The following is a 12,744-nucleotide window of genomic DNA, read 5'->3' on the forward strand; positions in this document are numbered from 1 at the left end:
CAACTTAGAGACTGCTGCCCAATGTACATAAAAGTAATTAAACACTGGTCACTTTAACAAGGTTTATATACTGTTCACTGAGTACTGCCCCTATACAGTGGGGCAAAAAAGTATTTAGTCAGCCACCAATTGTGCAAGTTCTCCCACATAAAAAGATGAGAGAGGCCTGTAATTTTCATCATAGGTACACTTCAACTATGACAGACAAAATGAGAAAAAAAATCCAGAAAATCACATTGTAGGATTTTTTATGAATTTATTTGCAAATTATGGTGGAAAATAAACTTTTGTTATTGACCAAATACTTTTCTCAATACTTTGTTATATACCCTTTGTTGGCAATGACAGAGGTCAAATGTTTTCTAAGTCTTCACAAGGTTTTCACACACTGTTGCTGGTATTTTGGCCCATTCCTCCATGCAGATCTCCTCTAGAGCACTGATGTTTTGGGGCTGTTGCTGGGCAACACAGACTTTCAACTCCCTCCAAAGATTTTCTATGGGGTTGAGATCTGGAGACTGGCTAGGCCACTCCAGGACCTTGAAATGCTTCTTACGAAGCCACTCCTTCGTTGCCCGGGCGGTGTGTTTGGGATCATTGTCATGCTGAAAAGACCCAGCCACGTTTCATCTTCAATGCCCTTGCTGATGGAAGGAGGTTTTCACTCAAAATCTCACGATACATGGCCCCATTCATTCTTTCCTTTACACGGATCAGTCATCCTAGTCCCTTTGCAGAAAAACAGCCCCAAAGCATGATGTTTCCACCCCCATGCTTCACAGTAGGTATGGTGTTCTTTGGATGAAACTCAGCATTCTTTGTCCTCCAAACACAACAAGTTGAGTTTTTACCAAAAAGTTATATTTTGGTTTCATCTGACATTCTCCCAATCTTCTTCTGGATCATCCAAATGCTCTCTAGCAAACTTCAGACGGGCCTGGACATGTACTGGCTTAAGCAGGGGGACACGTCTGGCACTGCAGGATTTGAGTCCCTGGCGGCGTAGTGTGTTACTGTGTGATGTGATTTTCTGGATTTTTTTTCTCATTTTGTCTGTCATAGCTGAAGTGTACCTATGATGAAAATTACAGGCCTCATCTTTTTAAGTGGGAGAACTTGCACAATTGGTGGCTGACTAAATACTTTTTTGCCCCACTGTATATAGGACCATCCACCCTTACCTGGGATATGGATGCATGAAGACCTAAGGTTGGATACATTGTAACAATACAAAAATTAAAAATAAATCACCTGGGAGCATGAATGCAACTGAATGCATTCAAAAGAAATGTGTCTTCCACATTTAACCCAACCCCTCTGAATCAGAGAGGTGCGGGGGGGGGGGGCTGCCATAATCGACATCAATATCTTTGGTGCCCGGGGAACAGTGGGTCATCTGACTTGTTAATGACAGATTTATCTTGTCAGCTCTGCGATTCAAACCAGCAACCATTCGGTTACTTGCCCAATGCTCTAACCACTAGGCTACAACAGTGTTCAGCATTTTCTATTTAATTTTACATACCGTTTTACCCACTTTATACTGTATGCATATATACTGTTTTCTAGTCATGGTTCATCCTATAGAACTACTGCAGTAAACACATTTTCTATTCACATACTGTGCATACACACCATTCACATACATCGGCTTGGTATTTTTGATTTATTGTTTGGTATTGTATAAGGATCCCCATTTAGCAGTTGCAAAAGCAGCAGCTTCTCTTCCTGGAGTTCAACACAAAACGTAATACAGAACATCATTAGACAAGAACACAGAACATGAAACGTAATACAGAACATCATTAGACAAGAACACAGAACATGAAACGTAATACAGAACATCATTAGACAAGAACACAGAACATGAAACGTAATACAGAACATCATTAGACAAGAACACAGAACATGAAACGTAATACAGAACATCATTAGACAAGACCAGCTCAAGGACAGAACTACATGCATTTTGTTTAAAGGCACACGTAGCCCACATATCAGTGCAGACACACAAACTATCTAGGTGAAATAGAGGAGTGCCGAGACCTGTTGCTTTATCCGTTATTTGAAACCAGGTTTGCTATTTATTTGAGCAATATGAGATGGAAGGAAGTTCCATGCAATAAGGGCTCTATATAATATGGAACGCTTTCTTGAATTTGTTCTGGATTTGGGGACTGCGAAAAGACCCCTGGTGGCATGTCTGGTGGGATAAGTGTGTCAGAGCTGTGTAAGTTGACTACGCAAACAATTTGGGATTTCCAACAATGTTTCTTACAAAAAGAAGTGATGCAGTCAGTCTCTCCTCAACTCTTAGCCAAGAGAGACTGACATATAAATACTATGTATCAGCCCTCTGATTACAATGAAGAGCAAAACGTGTCGCTCTGTTCTGGGCCAGCTGCAGCTTAACTAGGTATTTCCTTGCAGCACTTGACCACACGACTGGACAATAATCAAGATTAGACAAAACTAGAGCCTGCAGAACTTGCTTTTTGGAGTGTGGTCTCAAAAACAGCAGAGCATCTCTTTATTACAGATAGACCTCTCCCCATCTTTACAACCATTGAGTCTATATGTTTTGACCATGACAGTTTACAATCTAAGGTAACGCCAAGTAATTTAGTCTCCTCAACTTGTTCAACAGCCACACCATTCATTACCAGATTCAGCTGAGGTCTAGAACTTAAGGAATGATTTGTACCAAAAATACAAAACGCTTAGCGTTTAGAGATGCTCAGGACCAGTGTATTACTGGCCACCCCATTCCAAAACTGCAACTCTGTTAAGGGTTTCAGTGACTTCATTAGCTGTGGTTGCTGATGCGTATACGGTTGAATCATCAGCGTACATGGACACACGTGGTTTGTTTAATGCCAGCGGCAGGTCATTGGTAAAAATAGAAAAGAGTAGAGAGGGCCTCGAGAGCTGCTGTGTGTTACTCCACACTTCACATGTTTGACATGAGAGAAGCTTCCATTAAAAAGAAAGCCCTCAGTTCTATTAGATAGATTGCCATATGGTGGATTCGGAGCGGAGGTTGAAATTACAATTCAAAGGACTGCACTGAAATCTAACAGTACAGCGTCCACAATCTTCTTATTATCCAGTTCTTTCAACCAATCATCAGTCATTTGTGTCAGTGCAGTACATGTTGAGTGGCCTTCTCTAAAAGCATGCTGAAAGTCTGTTGTTAATTTGTTTACAGAGAAATAGCATTGTATTTGGTCAAACACACAAAAAAAATCCAACAGTTTGCTAAGAGCTGGCAGCAAGCTTATAAACTCAGCAATGAAAAAGAAACATCCTCTCACTGTCAACTGCGTTTATTTTCAGCAAACTTAACATGTGTAAATATTTGCATGGACATAAGATTCAACAACTGAGACATAAACTGAACAAGTTCCACAGACGTGTGACTAACAGAAATTGAATAATGTGTCCCTGGGGGGTCAAAATCTAAATTAGCAGTCAGTATCTGGTGTGGCCACCAGCTGCATTAAGTACTGCAGTGCATATCCTACTTTACCACTCTTGGGTTGCAGAATTACTTTGGCTTACCTGCAGGCCTGAGGACAAAGACTTGCCTCTAGGCTCAGATTAAAGATATGACAGATAGCCACTCCTATATCAGCTACCCTTCTCAATAGCTTTCCATCTAAGTTGTCAATGCCAGGAGATTTGTCATTATTGATCATTAACCATTTTTCCACCTCTCCCACACTAACTTCACAAAATTCGAACTTGCACTGCTTTTCTTTCATTATTTGTTTCATTTTATGCATTAATATAATTGCTCTCTGTTTGTTGTTGGCATTTCCTGCCCAAGTTTGCCCACTTTGAAATAAATAATTAAAATAATTGGCAACATCAAATGGTTTTGTGATGAATACGCCATCTGATTCAATGAAAAATGGAGTTGAATGTCTTTCTGCCCATAGTTTCATTTAAAATACTCCAACTGTTTATTCCATTGTTCTTTATATCATTGATCTTGGATTCATAATACAGTTTCTTCTTCTTAGTCACATCATTTCTCAGTTTGCAGTAAGTCAGATGTGCAGACAGACTTACTAGCCACTCAGTTTGCTCCATCTCTTTCAACCAATACAGTTTTTCAATTCCTCATAAATCCACAGAGCCTTAACAGTTCTAACAAGTGCATGTTTATCAATAATTGGAAGAAGCAATTTCATAAATTAATCAAGTGCAGCATCTGGATGCTCCTCATTAAAATCACATCAGACCAAGAAATATATTTAACATCATCCACATAAGAGTCACAGCCAAATCTTTTGTATGAGCTCTTATACACTATTTTAGGCCCAGCTGTTGGAACTTTGTCTTTCCTGCATATAGCCACTATATTGTGATCACTGCATCCAATGGGTACGGATACAGCTTTAAAACAAAGTTCTGCAGTATTAGTAGAAATGTGATCGATACATGTGGATGATCTTGTTCCTGTAGTGTTTGTAAAAACACCCTGGTAGGTTGATTAATAACCAGATTACAGGCACCAGACTACCGGCACTGGCTACAGTAAAACGCTTCATCTTGAGCGGACAGCTTGATGAAAACCAGTCAATATTCAGGTCCCCAAGAAAGTAGACCTTTCTGTTAACATCATACACTATCAAGCATTTCAGATATATTATTTACATACTGATTGTTAACACTTGGTGGCCTATAGCAACAAAAAAGAAAAAGGCTTTAGATGCACCAAGTGAACCTGCAACCACAACACTTCAACAACACTGGACATAAGATCTTCTCTAAGTATTACAGGGATTATGGCTCTGAATATATACAGCAACACCTCTCCCATAAGCATTTCTGTCTCTTCTATAGATGTTATATCCTTGTATTGCAACTGCTGTATCAAATGAATTATTTAAGTGAGTCTCAGAAATGGCTAATATATTAATGTTATCTGATGTTAGCATGTTATTGATTTCATGAACCTTATTTCTAAGGCTACATATATTAATATGGGCATTTTCAGCCCTTTCCTGAGTAGCTTATCAGAGATAGACATAATACTGAAAAGAGCAAGCAAAGCAAGAGAAAAATATATACATTCAGCAGTCAATTAATCAGTTGGTGTGTGTGTGTGTGGGGGGGGGGTGCTGTGGGGTTAAAACTATGAATCCAAAGGCTTGGCTCTCTCATCCCTTCCAGGCTTCTGGGAGGGAGGGTGAACAATGAGCCTGTCATAGCAGATGTAAGCAATGTCCCCACACGCTCTGGCAGCTTTCATATCTGGGATCAGTTCTTTCCTCTTCTGGCGCACAGCTTCAGGATAGTCCTCATTGAGGAAGATATACGTTCCTCTCAAGTTCTTGGCTCTTTCCAGAACAGCTACCTTGTCCTTGAACCTCAGGAACTTGACCACTATCGACCTGGGCCTGTCACCTGGGCCTGTCACCTGGGCCTGTCACCTGGGCCTGTCACCTGGGCCGGTGGTGGGTTTTCCAGTCCTGTGGGCTAGATCCACCTCAATCTTCCTGTGGTCCATCTACAATTTCTCAGAGATCATTTCTCTCACTTTGTCCTCAGACTCCGTCCAGGTCGCATGTGGAGATTCTGCAATTCCGTCCACAACCATGTTGTTCCGCCTTGGATAAATCGAGGGATAAATCGAGGGACAATCGTCATTGTTATCATGGATTCAGACACAGAACTGATGTCCTCTCTCAATGACTTACAGACTGCTGTCATCTTGCTCTTCTGTTTTAACTCATTGAGCTGACCATGGGAGAACTGCAAACTGTTCTTCAGGTTCGGGGCCTCTCTTGTCAGGTCGTCCATTCTTTGATTAGTAGAATCCACGAGTATTTGGACAAAACACTTGAAGCTATTTTCTCGTTGTTGTAACAACTGCTTGTTGGTCTATTTTTGTTCGTTTAAAAGATCCTTTACGTGTGATAGAGATACACCACTGACACTGTCCTCAACGGTACTCCCGCCGGCGCTGGTCTTTGTCACGGTAGCTAGCAACGTTGGTTACCCTGTTACGCCTTGCAGTTCCAGACAGGGAAGGTCATGGAGAAGATTGAAAACAACAAAACAGCAGGGATCTAGACAGCCACAAACCCGGAACAATCCACAGCCCCAGCCACAATTGTTAACCACATCACGGGCTGTGTTCAAGAAAACCCAGCTAGCTTGATATGCAGCTAGCTAGCAGCTAGGCTAGCTGCGACTCCAAATAGCTCCCCAGACCAGTCCTTGGGTCGGCAGGATCACTGGAAAGAGACAAGCAGTCCCAGAAACTGATGACAAATGCGTTGCTGGTTTCAAACTAAGAAGCTAGATAGCAGTGTAGAAGCTAGAAGTGTACCTATGATGAAAATTACAGGCCTCATCTTTTTAAGTGGGAGAACTTGCACAATTGGTGGCTGACTAAATACTTTTTTGCCCCACTGTATATCTTCTGTAAATTCACCCAGTGTAGATACTGTACATTGGTTGCATTTGGATTACTGTTACAGTGCTATTTGGGTTGTTAACCTTTTACTGTACTGGGCTCATCAGAGTCATACAGAGTGTTGCTTGATCGTCTTAAACAAATCTACTTTGAAACTAAATGTATATGCACCTCATACACGGTTATGGGCTTAACAAAAATATAGACACCTGTACCATGTCAGATATAGAGTGGAAATGTATTACATTTGAGTTTGTATCCCAATATTACATTTTATATACAGATCACAGATGACTGAAATATAACAAAACCATTTGACATAGAAACACTGGATTTTCAGGCTGTTTAAAAAACATGTGTTTAATAATTATGAAGTATATTAATAACATCCCACCCATGAAGCCACTAGGTCACTTGACTGCAGGAAAGGGCTACTTGGATTCGTCCCGACATTTCATGATTTCGTATATTATTTTTTTTGTGATTATTTGTGTACTTTGACATTTTACTCCATTGTTAAGGAGCTAGTAACATAAGCATTTCGCTGACCCCGCTATAACATCTGCTAAACTGTGTAAACTTTTGATTTGATTTTAAAGAGGTGGCCTGGTCGCTTGCTTTCTCCAGGGCGTCAGCTGTAAATAATTATACGAAGGGTCACATGTAGCCCTGCCTGAGAGCTGCCGTCTGGACATCACATCTGACTAAACCCCACAGAGACAGCACAGCACTGAGCTGAGCTGGCGTGGGCCCAGGAAGACAGGATGCATAGAAAATGGGACCCTATTCCCAATACAGGGCACTACTTTAGACTAGGCAGCGTACACTATGTATGGGAATAGGGTGCGATGCCATTTGGGACTCCCATGAGGACAGGGGGGGTTCAACCTGGAGGACAGGGGGGGGTCCAACCTGGAGGACAGGGGGGGGGGGTCCAACCTGGAGGACGGGGACGGGGGACGGGGGTCAACCTGGAGGACAGGGGGCAGAGGGGTTCAACCTGGAGGACAGGGGGCAGAGGGGTTCAACCTCAGTAGTAGTAGTAACAACAACGGTGGTAGTCCAGTACAGTACCTGGATCTCCATGATGACCACGCCGATGAACATGTTGAAGAAGATGAAGTAGCCGATGAGGATGAAGACGATGGTGAAGATGCGGCTGGAGTTCATCCCCAGGTCGTCAAGGTTCTGCTGCAGATCAGTCCAACCATCCACCTGAGGAGGGCAGAAACAATGGAATAAGAGTTGAAAAATGTCCAGTATTTTTCCCAAAATGCCCAAGTTTTCCAGAAATCACAGGATGATTCTTGGAATCAAAAGGGAAAATTTAAAACCTGGGAATTTGGGAGAAATTACCAGAGTTTTGTAACCCTAGATGTTAATGATGCATGTTTCCTCAACATGTGCACTAAACAGACAGCATGTTGGGATATTGAGATGAAAGATAATGTTGTAGGAACATAACGTTGACATATTTCATACATGGCAGCACAACTAAATGGCACTGACGTGAGAATACGAGTGTCAAAAAACAAATGTAAAATGTTTAGGTCTACCGGTGGACAGACAGAGGACATTTGGTTCGGCCTACGCCAGACTGAACTGGCAGTCTACAGCAGGGGACTCTTTTACAGCCTGGGACCCAAATGAGAAATTCACTGTTTTCCTGGGACCCAAGCTCATGAAACACCACCCGGGGGGGGTGCCATAAGCAAGATTTCCACCAGGATAGGTAGGCTATTCTAATTCATACTCACTGTCACTAAACTGAAAAGTGTGAAGAGCGCACAGCCCAGGTCTCCCCAGTTCTCAGGGTCTCCAGTGTTAGGGTCTCCAAAGTAGTAATATCCAATGATGGCAAAGATGAACATCAGGAGAAACATCAGGCCCAGGACATATACCACACTCTTCATGGTCTTGAATAGAGCTACAACCAAGGCCTGTCAATCAACCAAAAACACAACAAAAGAGAGAGAACACAAAAAATCTCAACAAACCTGACACCGGAGTGACCCCAAGAAATAACTGATTAACATTTATTTTCCACGGTCAAACTCTAAAAAGGTATCCAAAGACCAACGTAACAGACACATGTGTATGGCCTAGTATTGTAGCACTAATTGCGTCATTCTCACCTGCAGGCCCCGAATGAACGACACAGTCTTCAGCACGCGCAAAGAGCGAAAAGCGCGGACGATGCGCATGGTCCCCATTGCACTGGAGTCCCCTCCATCAGCGAACATGGGAACGAATGAAATGACCAAAATAATAGCATCGAAAACATTGTAGCCATTTTTCCAGTAAACCCCTGGGTTAACGTACACCTTCATCAAGAACTCCATGGTGTAAATGGCCATGAAGAATTCGTCTGCAATCTGTTTGATGAAAATAAGAGTGAAGGGAGGACTGGATTTGAGTAGAGGACATATTTGCATACAAACAACTGCTACAAAGCTTAAGCTTATGGAACTGTTACATTTTCCCTAAACGTAATTGTGTATGCTTCTATGTCAGTGTTCGCAATTTTACTAATTGCAATCAGCAAATTACCCACCGCAAAGAATCCAAAAAGTTTGTATTTCATATCATAGTCCGTCTCCAAAGCCATGAACAGAGCGTTGAGGATAATCGTGACCATAATCATACCATCGAACAGTGTTTTTTCAGTAATGTTGGCAATGTAATCGTAGAATTCGGTATCTTTCCTCCTGAATAAAACAATATATTAAAACAAAAAAATCACAGTAGCCTAGCTAATAACAACCCCACATTTCAAAATGAATTAGTCAGAAACATCTGCAAAAAAATTAAAAAACATGTTTTAAGTGAGCCAGCTGCATTGACGGGTAAACATGCCTCAGAGTCAGACAAGTGTGTGTCCGATAAAGAGTTATGACATCTAACGTTTAAATGGAACAAAAAAAAAAAGTTATTTTTCTTTAGCCTACACATTCAAACCCGCCGCTGTTGCTGCTGCTCTCCCAACAGCGTCCCAGTCAGAGAATCTTCGGAGCGCTATCTGACTTGCTCCCTTTTGAATGATGAATCGAAAATATCCGCTTCCACTTTCTTTGACGTCTGCATTTTGCTCCATCTTCAGTACCAAACTCCTGGGGTAAAAGCATCGACTCTCGTCGAACTCCTTGGAAAAGGGAAAATAACCAGGTAGTACTCAACAACAATGACCTCACAATGAAATGGAACGTATAAATCATTTTTTTTAAATACGTGATTGTTTACACATCACAATTGACACTTCGCTAAGCCCCGCCTAATTGTTTTGGGCAACCAATCGCAGCGTTCCGTTGGATAGCAACATCTATAGCCTATTAGCCTCTTAGGAGTTCCCAACAACCGGATGTTCCGGTTTTCAGGAGAAATGGAAAGTGAGCCTGTGACACAACTTCCGCTTTTGGACTTCAACAAGGTGACACCCTTGAGGTCTAATAAGAAACTGGAGACTGCTTCGAAGATGTCCAACCTTTGTTTTCAAGCTAATCTACTTACATTTGCATACAAAGTGCGAATTACAGTATTACACCATGGCATTTGGGGGGGGGGGGGGTTGCACGCACTAATCTTTTTTATAGACCCAATAATAAAGCCATCAGTTAAACAGTAAAAATGAATTACCATATTATGTGGCAGGAACACAACCAGTCATTATATTTTCATCTGATTGTCAAACAAGTCACTTTTTAAAAAGTAGGCTACCTGTGTATGTTTGTCCACTCCAAAATAATTCCAGCACCCAGGCTGCATGTAGGCCTATACTCTAACCATTTGATGAATGGAAACAGACTTCTGTTACAAAACACACAAAGGTGTGCCTAATGACATTCAGCGATTGCCATTGATTATGTCTATATTGATTAGGTCGGTTAGAGCGTTGGACTAGTAACCGGAAGGTTGCAAGTTCAAACCCCCGAGCTGACAAGGTCGTTCTGCTCCTGAACAGGCAGTTAACACACTAGGCCGTCATTGAAAATAAGAATTTGTTCTTAACTGACTTGCCTATTTAAATAAAGGTAAAATAAAAAAATAGGCCTACAAATTGACGTGTCTTGCCGACAAATGTAACTTTTTTTTTGTTCCCTGAAAAGTCAAGATACCTGAAATGTGGCTGAAACTGTACGAGGAAAAGTGGGATGGTCACCCTAAAGCACGGGTCAATTTACTAGACTAGGCTACAATGCGTATTACAATGAACATCAAATAGGTCGACCGGTAGCACGTGATGTAGTGGTAAAAAAAAAAGAAAAGATCAAGATAAACTCTGATTGCCGGTCGCGGTAAAAATAAAGAATGCTCCTTATAGGAAACTATCAAATTACAGTACTTTTGTTTTTAGGTCTGTACTTTTGTTTTTAGGTCTGTACTTTTGTTTTTAGGTCTGTGCCTATCCAGTTTTTTTTTGTGTCGGTTTGTTTTTATTTCTTGTCTTTTTTTTAAAGGTGGGAAAACGTCCCCTACACCACTGCCAGTAGTCTAGCCTCTCAACCGAGGCAATTTTACACACCTGAACACACGCAGAACAGGCAGCCTACATTCAATTTTAATACGTGAGTTGAATCAAAACATGTTTTACACCATAATTCACGAGTTAATGATTAGAGTCTTCACAGATCATGTGACATAAAACACTACCTTTCTTTGCATACATTAATGACATTTATGACAGTGTTATTTGTAATTATTAGCATTTAACAATTCAATTAGAAGATTGAACTTAAAACCCTGTACAAATCATGGATCTTGGAGATCTCTGGAGAACTGCACCGTGTAAGGTGTAGCTATGCCTAGTAACATTGCAATATGTTTTACCGTGAAAAAAGTTGTCATGGGAACAAAAATCCAAAATAATGTAGGCCTATGCCATTGCAAAATCAAATGCTTCCAACCCTAACGTTAACCTCTTCTAACAGAAATAATCACCTTATAGGCCTACTGTCATTAACATATAGCCTACTTGTTGGATGGATTGAATGTGCATTGGTGTCTAGCTGTAGGCTAGTTGTCTAGTAATATTGGTGTCTAGCTGTAGGCTAGTTGTCTAGTGATATTGGTGTCTAGCTGTAGGCTAGTTGTCTAGTGATATTGGTGTCTAGCTGTAGGCTAGTTGTCTAGTGATATTGGTGTCTAGCTGTAGGCTAGTTGTCTAGTGATATTGGTGTCTAGCTGTAGGCTAGTTGTCTAGTGATATTGGTGTCTAGCTGTAGACTAGTTGTCTAGTAATATTGGTGTCTAGCTGTAGACTAGTTGTCTAGTGATATTGGTGTCTAGCTGTAGACTAGTTGTCTAGTGATATTGGTGTCTAGCTGTAGACTAGTTGTCTAGTGATATTCGTGTCTAGCTGTAGACTAGTTGTCTAGTGATATTGGTGTCTAGTGATATTGGTGTCTAGCTGTAGACTAGTTGTCTAGTGATATTGGTGTCTAGTGATATTGGTGTCTAGCTGTAGGCTAGTTGTCTAGTGATATTGGTGTCTAGCTGTAGGCTAGTTGTCTAGTGATATTGGTGTCTAGCTGTAGACTAGTTGTCTAGTAATATTGGTGTCTAGCTGTAGACTAGTTGTCTAGTAATATTGGTGTCTAGCTGTAGACTAGTTGTCTAGTGATATTGGTGTCTAGCTGTAGACTAGTTGTCTAGTAATATTGGTGTCTAGCTGTAGGCTAGTTGTCTAGTGATATTGGTGTCTAGCTGTAGACTAGTTGTCTAGTGATATTGTTGATCATCATCAGCTGATCCAGGAAAGAAACTTCTGGCCACAGACAGTACGGAGAACAACAGTGCCCCTACGGTGCACCTGAAAAACAAAGCAATGAGCGTCGTAAACAGCCTGGAGGTGTGTTGGGTCATTGTCCTGTTGGGAAAACAAATGATAGTCCCACTAAGCGCAAACCAGATGGGATGGCGTATCGCTGCAGAGTGCTGTGGTATCCATGCTGGTTATGTGTGCCTTGAATTCTAAATAAATCCCGACAGTGTCACCAGCAAAGCACCCCCACACCATCCCACCTCCTCCATGCTTCACGGTGGGAACTACACATGCAGAGATCATCCGTTCACCTACTCTGCTTCTCACAAAGACACGGCGGTTTGAACCAAAAATCTCAAATTTGGACTCATCAGAACAAAGGACAGATTTCCACCGGTTTCTTTGCAGCAATTGGACCATGAAGGACTGATTCACACAGTCTCCTCTGAACAGTTGATGTTGTGATGTGTCTGCTACTTGAACTCTGTGAAGCATTTATTTGGGCTGTCATTTCTGAGGCTGGTAACTCTAATGAACTTATCCTCTGCAGCAGAAA

At 41.4% G+C, this 12,744-nt stretch overlaps 1 protein-coding gene across 3 annotated transcripts in view; it reads right to left on the reverse strand.

Annotated features, from left to right (window-relative positions):
* The window catches only part of LOC109873447 (cation channel sperm-associated protein 3), a 19,506-nt gene extending 9,830 nt beyond the window's left edge, over positions 1 to 9,676 (reverse strand). Inside the window, exons 1-6 of one of the 3 annotated variants that reach the window (XM_031808482.1) lie at positions 9,379 to 9,674; positions 8,985 to 9,138; positions 8,566 to 8,805; positions 8,188 to 8,370; positions 7,505 to 7,645; positions 6,407 to 7,401 (exon numbers count right to left, since the gene is read on the reverse strand). In XM_031808482.1, coding sequence (XP_031664342.1) covers positions 7,243 to 7,401; positions 7,505 to 7,645; positions 8,188 to 8,370; positions 8,566 to 8,805; positions 8,985 to 9,138; positions 9,379 to 9,524 — 1,023 coding nt within the window. In that variant the 5' untranslated portion in view covers positions 9,525 to 9,674 and the 3' untranslated portion in view covers positions 6,407 to 7,242. Of the gene's footprint in view, positions 1 to 6,406; positions 7,402 to 7,504; positions 7,646 to 8,187; positions 8,371 to 8,565; positions 8,806 to 8,984; positions 9,139 to 9,378 lie in introns of those variants that run through there. The other 2 variants (XM_031808483.1, XM_031808481.1) reach the window with 2 other exon arrangements.
* Positions 9,677 to 12,744: the final 3,068 nt, after the last annotated feature.

Source organism: Oncorhynchus kisutch, linkage group LG28 (genome assembly GCF_002021735.2).
Source record: "Oncorhynchus kisutch isolate 150728-3 linkage group LG28, Okis_V2, whole genome shotgun sequence".
Taxonomy (NCBI): Eukaryota; Metazoa; Chordata; class Actinopteri; order Salmoniformes; family Salmonidae; genus Oncorhynchus; species Oncorhynchus kisutch.